Genomic DNA, 20,012 nt, shown 5'->3' with positions numbered 1-20,012 from the left:
ATGCGAGTGAAAAACGCAAGATGAGCGCCATGTTTCCGACAACCTGGCAGCATATTTGGTGCATACACCTGTGTGCATGAGGCCTTACAATGGTAGCAGTGCATTGTACGCTTGTGGCTGCAATGTGGCCCCACTGACATGCACAAAGCATTGCTGTTGCCCTGGGAGCTGCCCCCTCTGGCTGTATTGGAGACCTTTATGTGTGGCTCTGTGGCGGTCAGGGAGGCTTTCTTTGGTCCCCACATTGGGGGTCCACTCCTCCCTCTGAGCCCTCCAGTGAGGGAAGACTGTGGGCTCCGTTCCTGAACTGGGAGCTGTGCCTCCCCACCCACTCCAGTATCACCAGGAATGCCTGTGACAAGGAACGCACCGTCTTCCTCACACAGGCGCACAGACACGGCAGTTATTTCCTGCAAATACATTGATGGAATATTCAGTGAACATTTAGAAGTGGCAGCGTTCCACACAACTGGCAGTTACCCGGGTAACGTTATGGTCTGCCGCCGCATGGCTACAGTCTACACTGCAGGAGAACCTACTACGTCATACCCTCTTAGTGGGTGGAGTTCATAGCCTTAGACGGATGTCTGTGTCTACCAAAGAAAGGCCCAGGACTGGTTTGATTGGCGGCACCATTAACCTATCGTAAAAGACGGTTAGGAAGCTGTCAGCCAATGGAAAGGACGGCCTATCTGATCTAGGAGGGACGCGCTAATAGAAAAAAAAGGAGAGGTGGAGGCGTCGGAGGAGGGCGGAAGCGGATCGGTAAATTACGGGCGGAGGAGTGCTGAGGTTCGGTAAGACGTGTGAGTGGGTCTATGGCGGGGTAGACATGGCTGGGTCAGCTCAGGCTAAGCACACCTCGCAAGGCATTGTGGGAGCGGAAACGTGAGGTGCCGGGCGCGGGAGGGAAGGAAGGGATGGGGTTTCCTGCCAGCAGGGGTCTCCCCGGTAAGGGAAGTGCCCCCCCCCCCCCCGCACATAGTGATCCGTCCATCCAACGTGTTGTGACATTGCAGCTCAGTCCGACAGACACCGTGTACAGCATGGAGGCCCTGTGTACTCACAGTTCTGGAGGAGGGAGGGGGCGGCACAGAGGGCACCTCATGGTATTGGTGGATCGGGGGGGGGGGCATAGAGGGCACCTCATGGTATTGGTGGATTGGAAGGGCGAGGGGGGACACAGAGGGCACCTCATGGTATTGCTGAAGGAGGGGGGACACAGAGGGCACCTCATGGTATAGCTGAAGGAGGGGGGACACAGGGCACCTCATGGTATTGCTGTAGGAGGGGGGGCATAGAGGGCACATCATGGTGGATGGGGGGGGGGGCACAGAGAGCACATCATGGTATTGCTGAAGGAGGGGGACACAGAGGGCACCTCATGGTATTGCTGGTTCGAGGGGGGGGGCACAGAGGGCACCTCATGGTGGATGGGGGGGGGCACATCATGGTATTGCTGAGGGAGGTGAGGGTGCACATGGCACCTCATGGTAATGTTGGGGATGAAGTCTCTGTGTACTGATCTATGCATTGTTCCTGCACACATGTTCAGTCAGGGATGTGCTAGGAGATCCGTGACGTCGCCTGCCTGTCATTGGTTTGAGCAGGCTGTCTGCCTGTAACACGTCTGCATCCTGGGGGGTTGAAGTTGGTCCTTCATACGGGTGTAGGGATCAGTATGCCCTTGTGAGTGAGGCTGAAGTTCCCTTTTTACCCGACTAGCTGCATAATTTTTTTTTTTCTGTAGGCAGGTAGTAGGACACTGCATCACTGGGGTCTTGTCTACCTGGATCAGTATACCCTATAGGTATAGACCTGTGTAGGCTTTAGCTCCTCCCCTAATTTTCTTGTTTCTTTTTTTGGGGGGGGCTCCAATTTGGGTAAAAAAGAGACTAATCTACAAGGATAAATTAGTACTGGGCAGTTTGTTTTGTTGGCACACACTAAGGACTCGTTTCACCTTATGCATGTCTTAAAGTATCCGCAGACACTCAGTATATTCATGCTCTTCACATTACAGTCCACTCAAATAGATGCTTTAGATTTCTTTTTACTGTACGTACATTATTGGATTATTTTCCTCTTTTTCTCTTTTCAGTGTTTCCCCCAAACTTCTGGTTGCTCCCCAAGCACATCAGAAATTGAAATCACCAGGATTGTGTCCAATGATTGCTTGCATGCTGCGTTTACCCAGCACACGTGCGGTACAGGCTGCAGTCCAGATGCTGTGTGGGTGAAACATGCACCGTACAAGCAGCCACTACAGCAAAAGAGCAGTAGCTGCCCGTGCTGCGCATGTGTTGGGCAAATACATCACCAAAAGTGTGTGTGTGTGTGTTCCTTTCCAGGAGTGCACAATAGGGTGGCTCCAGGGAGAGTCTGCAGGGCAAAAGAGCCACCCTATAGGCAGAAACTTCACATACCAGACTTTCATAAATGGTTTTGCTCTAAACGTTGCACAGTAAAGAGGAAAAGAAACAAAGGTGACATAAGGTTTGCTGCTACATTTGCTTTTTAGGCCTGGTTCATATCTCTGCATGTTGAGATTGTTGCATTTTTCTGGTATGTTTTTCATTTAACACACTTTTTTTGATGTTTTGCGCTTTTTTTTTTTTTTTTTTTTTGGCTCGGTGGGACTTGGGTGCGACTTTGGCACCAGAGAGTGTATGGTTGCATCCAAGTCCTACTACATGACCAGAACTGTCATACATTCCTATTAGCAAAAAAACCCAAAATGCATAAAACATGCACTACATGCGTTTCTGCCATTTGTCCATTGAAGTCCATCGAACACAAAAAAAGCACCATGTTGCGTTTAAAAAAAAGAATGCCCTGACCCTTTCTAAAAATGCAGTGGCTGAAAAACGCATAGATGTGAATGTGTCCCATAGCAAACCACATTAAATTGTCTGTATTATGTTTCTGCAAAAAAAAATGCATAGGTGTGAACCAGGCCTTGTGGAGGTTTTTATGACGCTTTAGGCTTGCTGCGTTAAGGCATCCAATTTAAAACTTCAATGTGCAAAAAACAACCTCCAGTGCAGTGTACCATAACACACCGTTCATGATTGCTTATTGCAGTGACCTATAGCATAGGTGCATTCTTCTCTGCTGTGTGTTGGCTCTTTAGCCATTCAGAATGGTATGACAATACACTTCTACCTATACCTGTGTTATGTATCCTTGTAATACATGTTAACTAGATTCAACTAACGATTGTGTCTGTATGACTGATGGGGCATTAGGTTGGATGTGACTTTTGGGGACTGACATACATGGAGGGGACTGTGGAATTTGTAGACGCGATTTTATAAACGAGTAAACAAGGACATGAAAAATCACTTTTAAGCTGCAGTAAACCCTCAGTATAATAATGTTCTTCACATTGCAAGCTAAGCGCTCCTTGACAGGTCCTGCAAATTTTAGTTTTTGGGTATTAAATGGTTATAGAACTCCTTGCTGACATCTAGTACTCCTATAAATGTTAGTATTGGGGATGCACCGAAATTTCGGCCGCCGAAACCTATCGGCCGAAAATAGTCCTATCTGCATTTTGGCAATAGGAAAAATTTAGCCAATACAGGAGACGGTATACTGCAGATGTGAGGTGGGGGTGAGGGGAGACGACTGAGAGAGGCAGTGACTGGCTGTCACTATATGTCAGTGCCAGTTTTTAAATGTAATTACCAGCTTGTGTTTTTTTTTTTTTCTTTCTTCACTATAGCTCACAGAATTAGCTGTCACTTTCCCCAAGCTAAGTTTCCTTCTAGTTTTCTTTTCCTGAGTTAAAAGAAAGTTTCCTTTAGCTCCGGGGAAAGTGACAGCTAATTCTGTGAGCTATAGTGAAGAAGAAAAAATAAGGCGGCGATTGCATTTAAAAACCGGCACTGACATATAGTGACAGCCAGTGAGGGAGCCTCTCTGTATACACTGATCCTCTCCTGCTCCCTCCTTGCACACACTGCCCCCCTATAAAGAGGACCTGTCACTCATATGCTATAACATAAGGGACTATTGGTCCCCAATGTGATGGAAATAAAATCATACATTTAAAAAAAATAAAAATATACATGGAAGTAGAAAACAATACAAAAACAAAATTGGAGTCTCCCCATCCCCACATGGGCATATGTTTCGGTATCTGTTTCGGAAACCAGAATTTTCATTTCGGTGCACCACTGGTTAGTATGAACCTATAGCTGGCCTTGTAAACAAACCCTTACCGTTTCCCGAGTTTTATTTTCATCTATTTTGCTTCCTGAAGAACGATCTGCGGTAGATCTTTTTTCAAAGAGTGCCGCAGGTATGGCTGAAAGGCATTCAGTAGGTAATACTGCCGCCTCCTGAAAACCGAGCACGGGTTTTCAATGGGAATACCACACCACAACCCTTGCAACTTGTCTTGCAGTTGCTTTGTTGCCCCATTCATTTGAATGGGGCACGTTCCGTGGCAGTACTGTCTGCCGAAAGCAATGGGGGGATAATTGTATGCTGAAAACCATCATAATCACTCTGTGCGTTCAAGCCTGCCTGGCTTCCTTTGCAGCTTAAGGGGGTTGGTAAGACTAGCTGAGCTTTTTTTTTTTTTTTTTTTTTTTTTTAATTGGCCAGTATTTGTTTCAGGTACTTGTATAGCGCCGTCAATTTACGCAGCTCTTTATTTATATATATATTACATTCACATCAGTCTCTAACCCTCAAGGAGTGTACAATCTAAGGTCCCTAACTCACATTCATATATACACATACTAGGGCCAATTTGGACAGGAATCAATTCACCTACCAGTAGAGAAAAATATCATCTGTTGCATCCTTTTGTTCCTAGTTTTGTTCTGCTTTTTAAGCTTTTCTATCAGATTTTATTTATTTGTTAGGGTAAGGGGTTATAACGAGTTAAGGTTGGGTTAGGATTATGGGTTAGGGTTTTGGTTAGGAGTTAATGTCTTTTTATTTATTTTTTGTTAGGCTGTTAATAATGATTGATAAATGAATAAATGTAAAATAAATACACCAATATAATCATAAATAACCCCTAACCTCAGCCCCCTAACTCTTATAAAAGAAAAGTTAGAAAATAATTAAAAAAAAAAAAAAGCCCTAACACAAAATGTTTATTATTTTTTGTTAGGGTGTTTTATATATATATATATATATATATATATATATATATATATATATATATATATATAAACACACCCTATTTTTTTGGGGGTGTTAAGGGTTAATGATTACATATGTATTTATGATTATTTTTGTGTTTACGTGTTTTTTTTTTTTTTTAATTTGAGCGGGAAAACATTCCAAAAAATGCATGAATTGCGCATGCCCATTAATTAAAAACACTCAAGCCCGCAAATCTTCCTGATTTGAGCAACAAAACAAAGCTTCAAACGTTTGAATTCAGGCGACTCGGAGTGGAGTGAACCATCTCCATTGAGAATAATTGTTTTTTCCCCTACCGTCTTTCAGGCCAGCACTCTGAGAGACCTCGGCTCCTCCCCATCTGAGGAAACACCTCCACCTACAATAAAAAAGCTCCACTCCCCTCTGACCTCAGTTCAGGTGTTTCCTCCGGTGGGGAGACACGAGGAGGCGCAGGAGGACGATAGGGGAGCCGAGGGCCGGATAGCCGGCTGTGAGGCCCGACGCAGCCGGGAGTGAAGGCCGGAGTGTCCGGCTGCATATCCTCCCAGGGCAGGCTGCCAGCAGTGAGAGTGCATCCCGGGGGACGGGACAGGGCACTTACCTGCTCTTCGCCCCCCGGCCCCCTCCGGCGAGGGGGGGTGGCCGTGGTGAGGTCTGGGGAGGATCGGGGGGAGTTCCGCTCCTTCCCATGCTGGCGGTCTGAGGGCTTTGCCGGGCCGGACGTCGGGAGACGGCGGTTTCCGGCGGAAGGGGCGGGGCTTCGCCCAGGGCCGCGACTTCCGCTTCCGGTCGCGGCCTTCACACCACGGCGGCGCGAAATTTGAATGTGGCGGTGCGGTGCACAGCGGTCTGGGGGACAGACCTGCACCAGGCGACCACCCTCCGGTACGGGATGTCGGAGGCACCGGGACCAGGAGATGCCAGCACCAGCCAGTCGCAGGTAAGGTGCCTCAGTGAGGCCTCCCCTACCTGTGGGCCCCTAGCAGAAGGTAGGGCAAGGGGTCTGTGGTTTTTCAGGCCCTTGTTGCTCTGCCGGGAAGCAGGGGGGGGGGGGTGTTTAGTGTCGGACTGATTGGGCTTCCCCCCCCCCCCCCCCTTTTTCTTTTGTGTCTTGCAGGGCAAGGCCCGAGCTAAACTTAGGCACCAGGAGCCCAAGCGGAGATGCCCTTCCTGTAAGGAAGTTCTAAAAGAATCTTGGCGAAAGGTTCTTTGTGGCCCATGTATACAGGGGTTGGTGAGGGAGGAGAAGCCGGAACAGGGGGACCTAGCTAGGTCAGTGAAGGAGTTGGCTACCACCTTCGACTCCTTCAAGTCCCTCATGGAGAGGTTTGCCCTCCCATTACCTACACTTCCCCCCCCCCCCCCCCAGGTGGCTTCGGTGAGTCGTCGGGAACCCCTTATGACTGGGGAGGAACCAGTGGGGGACTCCCAGTCTGAGGAGGAATCAGCGGGTGAGGGTCCCTCAGAGGAAGGGAGGGGCCCCTCCCGGTATAAGTTGACCCTAGAGGAGGTTGATGAGCTCCTGGGGGCTATATACGAAACCCTGGACATTAAGGAGGAGGTTAAGGCCTTATCTCTCCACGACCAAATGTATCAGGGATTGGAGGAGCACCAGCACAGAATGTTTCCTGTGCATGACATTTTGGTAGACACGATTAAGAAGGAGTGGCAAGACCCGGAAAGGAAACCGTTCTTCTCAAAAGCGTTGAGGAGGAGGTTTCCGTTTTCGGAAGACCCGGAGGCGGTCTGGAACAAGAGCCCCAGGCTAGACGCGGCCTTTTCCCAAACAACCAGGAGAACTGACCTAGCGTTTGAGGACATGGGGGTCTTACCGGACTTATTGGACAGAAGGGCAGAGTCTCTCCTTAGGAAGGCCTGGGACTCGACCCTGTACAACCTGAAACCGGCCATGGCTACGACAGTGGTAGCCAGGAACTTAGAGTATTGGCTTACGCAATTACAGGCCCATATTGTGGCAGACTCTCCCAAGGAAAAAATCTTGGCCTCTTTTGAGACCCTTTTGCAAGGAGTGGGGTATATTGCGGATGCTTCCGCAGAGTCGGTGAGATTGGGGGCCAGGTCTGCTGCCCTGACCAATTCAGCCAGAAGGGCGCTGTGGCTAAAGACATGGCAGGGGGACATCACTTCAAAAGTTAGGTTATGCGGCATCCCCCTCACAGGAGACTGTCTGTTCGGCCCGGGGTTGGAGGAATTATTGGACCGGACAGCTGATAGGAAAAAGTCCTTCCCCCTCAAGAGGAAAATGCAGGAGGGGGGGACACGGAAGGCCCGCCCGGCAAAGAGGCTGAGCCTGCGACCGCCTGGTCAGGGTAGGTCGGCTGGACAGAGAGGTAGGGGAAGAGGGGGGGCGATTTTTCGCCCTCCTGAGCAGCCCCAAAAACCAAGGTGACTTGGTTCCTCCTGTGGGGGGAAGATTGGCGGCATTCCTCCCACAGTGGGAAGCCGTGGTCACCAGCCCCTTCATTTTGGATGTCATCCGAAGGGGTTACCGGTTAGAATTTCTGAGACCGCCACCCGAGACTTTTCTAGTGACGACCCGTCCAAGGGATCCGACGAAGGACGCGGCTCTGGTGGGCGCTTTGGAGATTCTGGAGTCCCAGGGGGTCATCTCCAGGGTTCCGGTAGCGGAGCGAGGGAAGGGAGTTTATTCCCATGTGTTCGTGGTTCAAAAGCCGTCTGGGGCGTTCAGACTGATTTTGAACCTGAAACCCTTGAACAAGTCAGTACGTTACCGGAGGTTCCGCATGGATTCCATTTTTACAATCAGGTCCCTAATCCCACCAGGTGCATTCATGGCATCCATAGACTTGAAGGACGCCTACCTACACGTGCCCGTGGCGGAAGCCTCTCAGAGGTTCCTCAGGTTGGCAGTGGGGGGGGAGGAAGGAATTCGACACTGGCAGTTCAGGGCTCTTCCATTCGGCCTTTCCTCCTCGCCAAGAGTATTCACCAAGGTTCTGTCGGAGGCACTGATTTCTATCCGCTTGAGGGGGATTTCAGTGGTGGCCTATCTGGACGATTTGCTGCTCTTCGCAGATTCAGAGGCTCACTTACGGCAAGACCTGGTTGTAGTGAGGAACCATCTGGAAAGCTTGGGGTGGGTTTTGAATCTGGAGAAGTCCTGCCTGGTGCCTTCTCAGAAGGTGATTTACTTGGGCTACACTCTAGACTCGGTAGACCAAAAGACCAGCCTGACTTTGGAAAAGGTCACCAAGTTGGAGGCCGGAGTCAGATTACTGCAGGGGAGCAGGTCGATGTCCATAAGACAGGCCATGTCGGTACTTGGATTGCTGACAGCGTCCATTCCGGCAGTTCAGTGGGCAGGTCTGCATATGCGTCCCCTCCAGTTGTGGATCCTGAGGGTTTGGGACAGGAAGTGTCACTCCCTAGAACGCAGGGTCTTGGTGCCCCCCAGTGTGAAAAGGTCTCTATGGTGGTGGAGGAGATCGTCCAGCATAACTCAGGGGCTGTTGTGGTGCTTTCCGATTTCCGCGGAGGTCACTACGGATGCCAGCGCCAGGGGCTGGGGAGCCCACCTGGGAAATTTGGTGACTCAGGGGGAATGGTCCTTAGGGCAGAAGGACAAATCCTCGAATTGGAAGGAATTGAGGGCAGTGTGGGAGGCTCTGCACTCCTTCCAGGCGGAGGTCAGGGGCCGGCACGTGCGTGTCCTGACGGACAATGCCACGGCAGTGGCTTATATAAACAGGCAGGGAGGGACGCGGAGCAAGGCCCTCGGGGCCTTAGCGGCGACACTGTTGTCCTGGGCAGAACTGAATTTGGCGTCCCTGTCTGCGATACACTTAAAGGGGGAGCTGAACCAGAAGGCAGACTTCCTGAGCAGGACTCGGCTCAGGGAGTCGGAATGGGCCTTGAACCCCGATGTCTTTCAGGAGATTGTGCGAAGGTGGGGATCCCCGGATGTGGACCTTTTTGCCTCCGGAAGGAACAACAAGGTCCCAAATTTCTTCTCTCTATCCCGCTGGGACGGGTCCAGAGCGGTGGACGCATTAGGTCAGAGGTGGGACTACCGGCTTTGTTACGCCTTTCCCCCGGTTCCTTTGCTCCCCCTGGTCCTGAGGAAATTCAGGACAGAGGGGACCTCGTTAATACTGATAGCTCCCTTCTGGCCGCGGCGGGCGTGGTTTGCGACCCTGAAGAGTTTGGCCTCTCGTCCACCCTGGGAGCTGCCTCCAAGAGTGGATTTGTTAACACAGGGGCCGGTTCTTTGCCCCAGCATAGGAAGATTGCGGTTAACGGCCTGGTTTCTGAGCAGCAGCTCCTCTTAGAAAAGGGGTTCTCGCCTAGGGTGGTGGCGACATTACTGGCCAGTAGGAAGGAGGAGACCCAGGCCATTTATGGTAGGGTCTGGGGTTGCTTTACAGCCTGGTGTGACCGGACAGCTGTGGCAACCCATAGTTTGGTTTCTGTGTTGGAATTCCTGCAGGCGGGAGCGGACAAGGGATTGTCTGTCAGCACGCTCAAGGGCCAGGTCTCGGCCCTCAGTGTGTTCTTGGAGACGCCCCTGGCCAGGGAGGCGTTGGTGAGTAGGTTTTTCAAAGCTCTGGTGAGGCAGAGGCCTCCGAGGTCCAGACCATTTCCAGTGTGGGATTTGGCCAAGGTGCTCGGGGGGATGACTAGGGCTCCATTCGAGCCCTTGGAGTCCTGTCCGATAGGTGAGCTCACCATTAAGACTGCTTTTCTGGTGGCAATTACCACGGCGAGGAGGGTGTGTGAGATGGAGGCCCTCTCGATCAGAACACCCTATCTCCGTATTTTTTCAGACAGGATCGTTTTCAGACCAGACCCGTCCTTCATTCCGAAGGTAGCTCGGAGTTTCCAGAGGGAACAGGACATTGTCCTTCCCTCATTTTTTCCTGACCCGGTGGGGGTAGATCAGGAGAGGTATCACTGTTTAGATGTCAGAAGGTGCGTTCTCCAGTATCTAGAGAAATCTAGGGATTCAGAAGCACCGAATCCCTTTTTGTTTTTTTTAAGGGGGCTAGAAGAGGCAAGAAGGCGTCTAGAAGGACGCTGGCCAGCTGGCTGCGGCTGGCGATTACAGGAGCATATCAGGCAGAAGGCCTGGAGGTCCCGGAGGGTATCAAGGCACATTCCACCCGAGCTGTGGCGGCTACCCAGGCAGAGTTAGCAGGGGTTTCCCCAGGGCAGATTTGCAGAGCGGCAACATGGTCCAGCTATGACACATTTGCCAAGCATTACAGACTGGACCTGGTCTCGGTGCAGGAGCAGGACTTTGGTCGTAAGGTCTTACAAGCAGTTAGCCCGCCCGAAAGGGTGAGTACTCGCTTATCCTCTCAGAGTGCTGGCCTGAAAGACGGTAGGGGAAAAACCAAGTTACACTTACGGTAACGTCTTTTCCAGGAGTCTTTCAGGCCAGCACCGGTTTCCCACCCACTGTTGATATTGGTTATGTGAAGATGGCTTATTATGATTATGTTGTCTCGCATTGTGTCTCCCCAGATGACCGGAGGATGCTTGGAGAACTGAGGTCAGAGGGGAGTGGAGCTTTTTTATTGTAGGTGGAGGTGTTTCCTCAGATGGGGAGGAGCCGAGGTCTCTCAGAGTGCTGGCCTGAAAGACTCCTGGAAAAGACGTTACCGTAAGTGTAACTTGGTTTTTTTGTGTTTTTTTTTTTTTCTTTTCCTCCTTAAGTGTTTTTTGTAGATTTGAACTACAAATTGCTCAGGAGTGAAAGGGCCCTTTTATCTTGTAGAGGAACCACAAAGTACCCTTTGAAGTGACAAGACAACATACACTTCCAGTAACCTTGAATGAAGACCCAATGGGGGCAATTCAATAAAGCATTTGGAACACTTTTCTGGTGATGTTGTCACTTTAGAAAGTACTGTGCCAAGTACATGCACATGTCAGACCTGCCACTATTTCAACATATTCAGGTAGTTGCTAAACTAAAGATCTTGTTTATTTTTTTGTGATTACAATCTTAACATTTATATGAAAGCAGTTTTAAATTGACGTTTGTCTGCTTCTAAACCGAAGGTGTTTGGTGCCAGTGGGGCCCTGCCTTTTTTATGGTGATTTCTGAGCATCTTTGAAATAAAGTGGTCATATGATTTTACTGAGCGTTCTGCAGTTATATATTGTGCACAGAGGTGAATGATTTAGGTTGATGGATTGTTGGCATATGATGGACACATCAAGGGCTTTGAATGAATTGTTACAATATAATATTTTGAGTTTGCATACACTTGTGTATGGATTTTGTGCACGTTTGTGTTATTTCACTGGGCACATGCTGTATATTTTGTTGGAATGAGATTATTTTATGTTTTACGTATTTTCATTCTTCTACTAGTGTGTATTTTCTTCAGTATTGCACAGTAATGAGTTTTTCATAGTGCTAGTTTTTGATTTACTGGTCGCTACCTATCCAGGTGGGGAAAAAAAAAAGCTTTTGTCAGGCTGCATATAGATGTTGGGTTGGTATTAAGTGCAGGTTGTATGTACTGGTTCTGGCAGAATCCTCATTCGCATGTCCTAGTTCCTGCCTGCATGACCTGGACACTTCCTATTGGTTCTATTCTGCTATGAATCAGTTTTATCATTAATTTAAGTTGGACGGGTTTGAGGTAGATCTTAACTTACCCAATGTGTCTTAGGAAAAATATTGGGGCTGACATTTCTCACTGTCTTTTGAAAATGCTAGTTGTCTGGCTTTAGTACTTTTAGGTCCAGGATCAGCATGTGTTGGCTGGACATTGCCTTGTTTGCTAATTTGTCCCGTGGACTATGCATGCTTACCTTTTTGATCCATTGATGGCCATCTTCTATAGGCAGTTTAGTTATGGGGCGTTTTCAAAAATCCTGTCATATAGTAGTGGTGCTAATGACCACTTATTGGTATTACCCCAGAGAATTGACTGACTAGGTGGGGGTTACATTCAGGCTTGTTTCATGCTGGGGATCCACACCTGTTCCTTCAGCTGCTACCACCTGCACAGAAAAATACAGGAGATGCATGTGGGTGCCATTAATTCTAATTGGGACTCTCACGCACAGGCAATTGCAGCAGCCACTTCCTGCATGTAGCTGTACTACATATGCAATTCCCATGTGGACTGCAACTTCACAAAATGATGCAGGGACCTTTTAACCTTTCAAGAGCACTGCAGCCCATTCAATTGAATCTCGCGACCTACAGTACATAAAAACACAATCTTCAAAATGGATGTGCTTCAAATCTTCAGTTTGTAATGACAGTCCCAGATTTTCATACCTAACAGTTGGTAATGCTGAACAGAGCATAATGGGTGAGAGATTCTGGTCTGGTGCCTGCACATGTACTGATATCTTGAAATTGATTCTTTGCCTCAGACATACTAATAGAGGCTTTAAGAGAGTTTTAACCAAGAAAAGCGTGCACAGATATGCAGCAGTTTCCTATCTAAAGTAACACAAGCGTGTACAATACCCCAGTGATTAGTGTGGCTGATTGCCAAAAACACTACAGTTCATGTATCAAACTGGTAATAAACCCAAAATGTAATATATTGCAGCTTACCTATCATTAGATGTGGTGGCTGCATTAGTGTTTAATTTTTTTCCCCCTATTCTCTTCACCTGGTGATCTGGCCAGTAACACACCTCCTGCATTCGAGTACCCCCACACTGGATGAAGGAACACAGGTGGCATATTTGGACTGTAGCATTCTCAGTCTGGGAGGGGGGCGGGTATTAAATGTACTAGTAGTTTTAAATATACTAACAAATTGAAGCAAGACACCAGCTAACACTTTATAAGCAGTTACAGCGCACATAAAAGCTGATCATTGCAAGCACCCCTGCCAGTATTAAATGGTTTACACCAACCCTGTGAGTGATGCATCTGCTGGAGAGCTTGTTCTTTCTCTTCTGATGCATCTGCTGGAGAGCTTGTTCTTTCTCTTCAGACTTACTGGATCACCAGATAAAAATAGTGAATTTTCCTAATGGAGAGCTTAGGTTTTCTTCTATCTCTATTTTCCCCGTTTACCATTATCAATGCGAAAGAGACCGCCAAATTTTAGGGTGACATCAAGACATTAATAGAGGGGAAATCTTCCAATGGGGACTCTTGTTCTGGTGACGCATCGGGATTTCCTATCACTTCCTGTTTTGGTTATGTGACCGGCAGAGAATGAAATCACCTTAATGGGACACAGATGACAGGAAAATTCCTTTTACACTATCCAAAATGGGGTGGGGTGGACGTCAATTACTGGCGGCAGATATGTTTAGGCACCCTGTAAGTACCTACTTGCTCGTAGATAGAGATGTCTGGCACTCAAACCACCCTTGAAGTAATATGTTGCCATGTGTGTTGGTTTCCAGTGTGTTACAATGTGATTATGTAATTTGGACTTTTGGGGTCACTTTGAATAAATGTAGTGCTGTGCCAGTGTCCAGAGCTTTTGACAATATGACGTTAAACAGAGGTTGCCCAAACCAATGATTTCCACTGCTGACTGCGAAGCAGTTACAACATCAATGTAATAAGTACAAAAGCTTTTGCATTACAAAATCCTTTTGGAGGAACAATAAAATGTAATATGTCCAGTTATTTGGATCAGAGACTGACGAAAATGCAAAATCAGATTGCTGGTGCTACAAAGTGGGGAAAATATAAATTCCCTTTTTATTTACATCCTAACCTCCAAATTTTCTTTAGTCTTGTATCCAGTGCTGGTAGTATGTTGAGTATCTTAGAGAAGGTGTCTGTCTATGCCGAGTGGGTTTCAGCCAACTTATTAGCGTGGCTCTGAGGGTTGAAACCCCTGCCCAGAGGAACTAATTAAAAGTGATGTTAAACCCAGGACCCTGCATTCACTATATCTGGTCTCCCACAGTACACACATGGAAATGCAATTATTTTAGTAAATATAAGCTGCTAAATATTTTTTCTCATCAGCAGTATATAGCAGTCTTGTGATGTTTCTATCATTGCCAGTCTGAGAACTGGTTAAATCTTATATGAGGAGTTTTCATTCTTCTCACTGTCCTATGAGGCTTCATAACCCCTGATCCTGTTTGGACAGCGCTGATTGGCCCTGGGCCGATTACATGCACCCTCCCAAACTGTTGCGAGTTTAATAACACTTTAAACAAAGTTTGTGGCCCTAGGGTTTAAAGCTTCACTGATTGTCTAATGGTACATGAGTGACTGAAGGCCTCAGACTGAAGCAGGCAAAGCCCATCCACCCACCTGCTGTCTTTCCCTTGTTTCACATGGGTTTGTATAAGGGCAGGCTTTTGCAAAACATTTGCAGAGCTTTCAGCAAGCTTTGTAGAATTTTTAAAGTACCTTTTCAGTTTAAATTTTGTAAATTTTTAATACCTATCCTAATATGAGGGCTGGCAGTCACTTTAATCAAGCTGCTAGCAGTCTTTCAACTTCTTCACCTCTCAAGCTGGATTCACACTTGAGCTATTTTGTAGCTTGAAGTTCAAAGCTCCAAAAATGCCTAAAACTTAAAAAAAAAAAAAAAAAAAAATCAATTGTTCTCTATGGTGCCTGTTCACACCCGATTGCAGGAACGGACACCATAGAGAACTGATTTTTTTTTTTTTTTTTTAAATTTGAGCATTTTTGCAGCTTCAGGTTACAAATTGTTCAAGTGTGAATTCAGCCTCACACCTGATCACCCCCCTATGGACCAGAGCAGTTTTCACATATCTGCTATGAACCTGTGTATTCAGCAATAACCTTGTCATTACTAAAGATAACAAGATAATATAAATAAATACAGAGCTATAGATATAGACCTTTTTTGGACCTGTTAGGGTTTGCATTTTTCTTGCAGTCCAAAGCTATTTTTTTTAAATAAACGGTGTTGCACTGCTAGGGGGAAAAAAAGCAGTTTATTTCATGCACTTTATTATGGATAATATATATCTCCTAGTGTGTTTTGCAGCTGTATGTATGTATGTATATGTATATGTGTATATAATTTTTTTTTTTTTTCTCTATGCATGAAGGTAAAAAAAAAAAACCACCTGTGTGCAGCATCCCTCCTAATACTTACCTGGGCTCTGCGTGTGTGAATGGACACACGGATCAGTGACTTTGGAGTTAAGCCTGATTTTTGGTTCCCCACAGCATCCTACTTGCTCTGGGGGCACTGAGCGGGAGGGAGGGGCCAGGAGCGCTTTTTTATAACAAAATAAATAGAAAAAAATTGCCCTTTTTAATATCACTTTAAATGTGTGAATAGCTTTTACATTTTGCATTCATTTCACTACCTAGTAATTGGCAGTTGCTTTGAGTAGGGAGGTCTTCAGTTGCTTCAGGCCTGGACACGGAGATGCCGCTGTGAGTCTATAGATCTGCCTTCCATCAGCAGATGCAGGATGCTGCTTTGCGCAGATTGTGCCCAGTGACCCAGCACTGACATGCACTTTGCACCGGATTCATCCTGATGCGTGACACTGAGCAGAGGAAGCTTTCCCATTATTTCCCCTGCATATGATTGAAAAAAAACTGGACCTGTGTCCATCCATCACATAGGTGAATCAACACTAAACGGGCAGAGCAATGCATGTACTGTACATGGGAGTACAAACAAATGACACAGCCTAAACTGATATAAAATACAATTGCTTTGAATAATGTAACATTTTCATGTTTTTTATCTTTCAGAGCAGGCATAATAGGCTGTTGTGTGCCTTTCTGTGTACAGAACACAAGTATGGTGTTCCACAAATTGCTATGAAAGATGATATGAGGTCTAATTACACATATGAAACTTTTCTGTTTCTCACGTGTAGCAGTGTGTTTGGATTCCTAGAGGATTTTAACACAGCAGCAGGTGTAATCGTGATCATGTAGCCCACTGAGCTATTTTTAATGAGATGTTTCTAATGAGATGCAGTGGGTGTTGGATTTAATTGAAACCCCAGAGTTTTAAAGGAGAAGTAACTGCAAAACAAAATATATACAAGCTGTTTCCACTTCTCAAACAAACCATATTGTGAAAGTGATTGCTGGGATAGTTTCCCATTACCCTCTGGCCACATAATAGCAAAACTCCTTGTCTGCAGCACCTGTTTGTGTAACAGACGCAGTGTCCAGGCAGGCAGCTTGGCGTTCCTGAGCTACTCTGAGGACTGTCTACTATATTATCTATGAATCCCAGGGAATGTGTTTTATTACAGAGATTGTTCACCCCTCCCCTCCTGCGAGAGTGATTGACTGCATTTTTTTTTCTTTTTTTGGGATAGGTAATAACAGCATGATACACAATCCGACAATACTATGGGTTCCAACCGAGTGACCGCAAGAGAACTCTGTGAAAATGATGACCTGGCAACCAGCTTGGTGCTTGATCCTTACCTGGGATTCCGAACACACAAAATGAACGTTGGGTGAGCTGCATGCTATGTTGTCTTCATACCATTTCAGCTGAATAGACCAGTTGCTTTATTTTTCCTCCAGAGTCTCTGCTATTCTCCTGTCTTAAGATTTTGTTTAGAAAAACCAAGCAGTGTTGAGCATCCAAGCTTGGTGCAGTGTCCTGTCTCAGGGCTTAATTTAAATCAGTGTCACACACATTGGTTTTGTCATGCACCTACTGGAACATCGAACCGATTCAGAGGCTACATCTGCTTCTCAGGTTTAAATTCTGAATCGCAATTGAATGCATGAATATAGAAAGTCACAAGACAACTAAGGTTAAAGTGTTACTAAACCCACAACAGTAAAATCAATCTGTATATGAACAGTAAAAGGAATCTGTATATGCGGTAAAGTGTGTGCTTTTTATACTCACTGAAACTTAAAGTGCTTCTAAAGGTGTAAGGTTTTTACCTTCATGCATTCTATGCATGGAGGTAAAAAAAAAACCTGTGTGCAGCAATCCTCTGCATTGTGTGAAAAGGATGTTTAATGCTGTCTTCTCTGATCCTCCTCTTCTTCCACAGTCCACGACTCATCTGCTGATAGAACAGAGCCTTGATGGCAAGCTGTATAGGCTCAGTTTGGTGTGTATTGCTAGAGGTGGTGGTTTTTTGGGTTTTTTTTTTTTCTCTTGGGAGTGTGCATGTGATAAGCACAGGATCAGTCAACACTGTCAAGACAGAGGGTCAGGGGTCCTGCAATCTCATAGGACAGTGAGAGGAGAATGAAAACTCCTCCAAGCTTTAGCCAGTACTCTGCTGGACACTGATATAAGTCACAAGGCTGCTATATACTGCTGAAGAGCAAAGGTATTTAGCAGTTCATATTTACTTTAATAATTGCACTTCCACGTTCTATGGGAGACCAGATATAGTGATTGCAGGGTCCTGGGTTTAGTAACACTTTAACATATCAGCACTGAAAAAAGTATACATTTCCGGTATAAACACCCATATTCTCCCAAGGTTTACCTGTTCTATCACTTATTGTCAATCCCTCCTACTAATCCTTAAACTACCCATAAGACTTAAATGTAACCCCTAAACTAAATGGACAGAAAAATAACAAAATAATGAGGGTTTGATATTCCTAAATTAATTAATACTAAGTTAACACATTGAGTTCAATAAAATTACATTTTCCCAGTAAACAATTTGTTTAAACTTCTTACCCCAGCACTTGGTTTACAACTGTCAATGCTGCTGTTTTTTGCTCTCAGAGCTGTTTCCCTGTTCTAGGCTACATAGGAAAAGGATAAGAGGGCAGTGTGGTCTGCAGTCTGCCTGTCCCTTTTGTAGAAGGGATGGGGAGGAGCAGGGGGAGTGCCTTGCTGTCCTAGGCTATGGGGCTGTACATTTCGATTGATGCACACACAGTGCAGGGAAACAACATTTTAGTGTCTGCACGCAAGGGTGATTCCATAGAATGCTGCAGAGAAAGGAGCTACCTGGAAACCTGAAGCAGCAGTTGCGACACCAATGCAAAATGGAACGTGGGTAGGAATCGGTAGATAAAGAAACTGCATACTCGGTTAAGTGATTACATCCGTTGCTGAAAGTGCATAAATTGAGGTTTAAAAAAAAAAAAAACTTACACTTTTTTTTTTTTTTTTTTTTTTTAAATGACCTCTTTTGAACCCAAACCTAACTCCAAAAATAAAGCTTTACAATTGATCTGTAGACCTTTTATCTAAGGCACCAGAACTATCAATATTTTTCCTGCCTTTCTCTTTAAGAGCCCACACCAGATGCAGTGGGATTCATTTTTGATTGCACATCAGTTGCAGTCCTGTCCAAAATCCAGGTTATCTCTGGTCATGGTATCTGAATGTGGCACATGCCATCTGAAGTTGGTGATGACTCCATACACTAGGTGGTGTCCTGTTCAGTAATAGATAAGCAAGGGGGGTGGGTGCTATGACAGCAAATCTAATATAAAAATGTTTAATCAGATGGATTAGAAGAAGAAAAATATATATATATTTTTTTTTCACAATGAAATGTGTTTTGGACACAAATATTTAAAAAATGTACTCCAAGGTAACCATATCACTGAGAATAGGAGTTGTATATTCCTGATGTGGACCAAGTGCAGCCATTGCCTCAGCTTGGTAGATTTTCCCTTAATCCTCATTCACATGGGCTGTATGGTCTAATGTATGCAGCTTGAGCCTCCAGCCATTGTTAGTTTTTGGGGATACAGTGGCTGCACAGACACAGCCGCTTGTCCTTATTTGATAGGAGTTCTGGTGAGCAACTACCATCTACGCTGGGGGCCACTGACCCACACGCCTGTCACACCACCAGCCTGAACTGTTGAAACAAGGCAGGATGAATTCATGCTGTTTATGCCAGATTGTGACCCTTCCATCTGAATGTCACAGCTGAAATCGAGACTCAGACCAGGCAACATTTTTTCCAATCTTCTATTGTCCAAACACTACTTTTTGCTTTTAAAAAAGTCCCTGACCCTTTCCAAAAACGCAGCAGCTCAAAAAAGCATAGATGTGAGCATGTCTCATAGGAAACTGTCAAATGGACTGGGGTGCATTTCTGCAAAAAGCACTAAAAAATAATTTGTGTGAATGGTGCCTAAAATACCTTACCTCAAAGCTGACCATGCATACTGTATCAGAGCAAAAGCCATGAGGTCAAAGGAACTGTCTGTAGAGCTCAGACAGGATTGTTGCAAAGCACAGATCTGAGAAAAGCTACAAAAATTCTGCTGCACTAAAGGTTCCCAAAAGCACAGTGGCCTCCATAATTCTCAAATGGAAGAGGTTTTGGCACGACCAGGATTCTTCCAAGAGCTGGTCACCAAGCCAAACTAAGCAATTGATGGAGAAGGGCCTGAGTAAGTGGTGACAAAGAACCTGATGGTCACTCTGACTGAGCTCCAGAGATCCTGTGTGGACATGGGACAAAATTCCAGAAGGACAGCCCTCCCCCCCAATGTGGGCTTTATGGAGTAGCTAGATGGAGGCCTCTCCTCCGTGAAGAACACATTAAGGCACGCTTGGAGTTTGCAAAAAAGCACCTTGAAGGACTCTGAGACTTTGAGGAACAAGATTCTCTGGACTGGTGAAACCAAGATTTGAATTGTTTAGCCTCCGTTCTAAATGTTATGTCTGGAGGAAACCAGACATTGCTCACCACCTGCCCAATACTATCCCAACAATGAAGCATGGTGGCGACAGCAGCATGTTATGGGGGTGTTTTTCCACAGCAGGGACTGGGAGACTGGTCGGGGTTGAAGCAAAGCCGGCAATTGCATTTAAAAATCGACACCGACACACACTTCAAATTCTGAAAAAAAGGCGTTTTGTAAACCGATGTACACCTGTATATTAATTGGCTTGTGTGAAAGTTATAGTCTCTAAAAACGTGTGTGATCTCTCTCTCTCTCTCTCTCGATCTCTCTCGATCTC

The 20,012-nt window shown here is 46.1% G+C and overlaps 2 protein-coding genes across 4 annotated transcripts in view; both read left to right on the top strand.

Moving 5' to 3' along the window:
• Positions 1 to 656: 656 nt before the first annotated feature.
• Positions 657 to 20,012, top strand: part of LOC149451179 (histone-lysine N-methyltransferase KMT5C-like) — a 44,581-nt gene continuing 25,225 nt past the window's right edge. For 2 of the 3 annotated variants that reach the window (XM_089691014.1, XM_089691012.1), the window contains exons 1-2: positions 657 to 797; positions 16,411 to 16,554. In XM_089691014.1, the coding sequence (XP_089547140.1) occupies positions 16,445 to 16,554 (110 nt within the window). In that variant the 5' untranslated portion in view covers positions 657 to 797; positions 16,411 to 16,444. Of the gene's footprint in view, positions 807 to 16,410; positions 16,555 to 20,012 lie in introns of all 3 variants that reach the window. The other variant, XM_089691013.1, reaches the window with a different exon arrangement.
• Positions 6,243 to 7,572, top strand: LOC149451180 (uncharacterized). Its single transcript, XM_089691011.1, has one exon. The coding sequence runs from the start codon at positions 6,467 to 6,469 to the stop codon at positions 7,556 to 7,558; it is 1,092 nt and encodes a 363-aa protein (XP_089547137.1). The 5' UTR covers positions 6,243 to 6,466; the 3' UTR covers positions 7,559 to 7,572.

The sequence above is a fragment of the Staurois parvus genome, unplaced genomic scaffold (genome assembly GCF_062004578.1).
Source record: "Staurois parvus isolate SC_StPar_1 unplaced genomic scaffold, SC_StPar_1.0 ptg000548l, whole genome shotgun sequence".
Taxonomy (NCBI): Eukaryota; Metazoa; Chordata; class Amphibia; order Anura; family Ranidae; genus Staurois; species Staurois parvus.
Note: the sequence above shows the minus strand (reverse complement) of the source record. Positions and strands in the feature narration are given on the sequence as shown.

Coding starts and splice junctions, on each gene's coding strand:
- LOC149451180 (XM_089691011.1), top strand. CDS start 6,467: ATGGAGAGGTTTGCCCTCCCATTACCTACACTTCCCCCCCCCCCCCCC.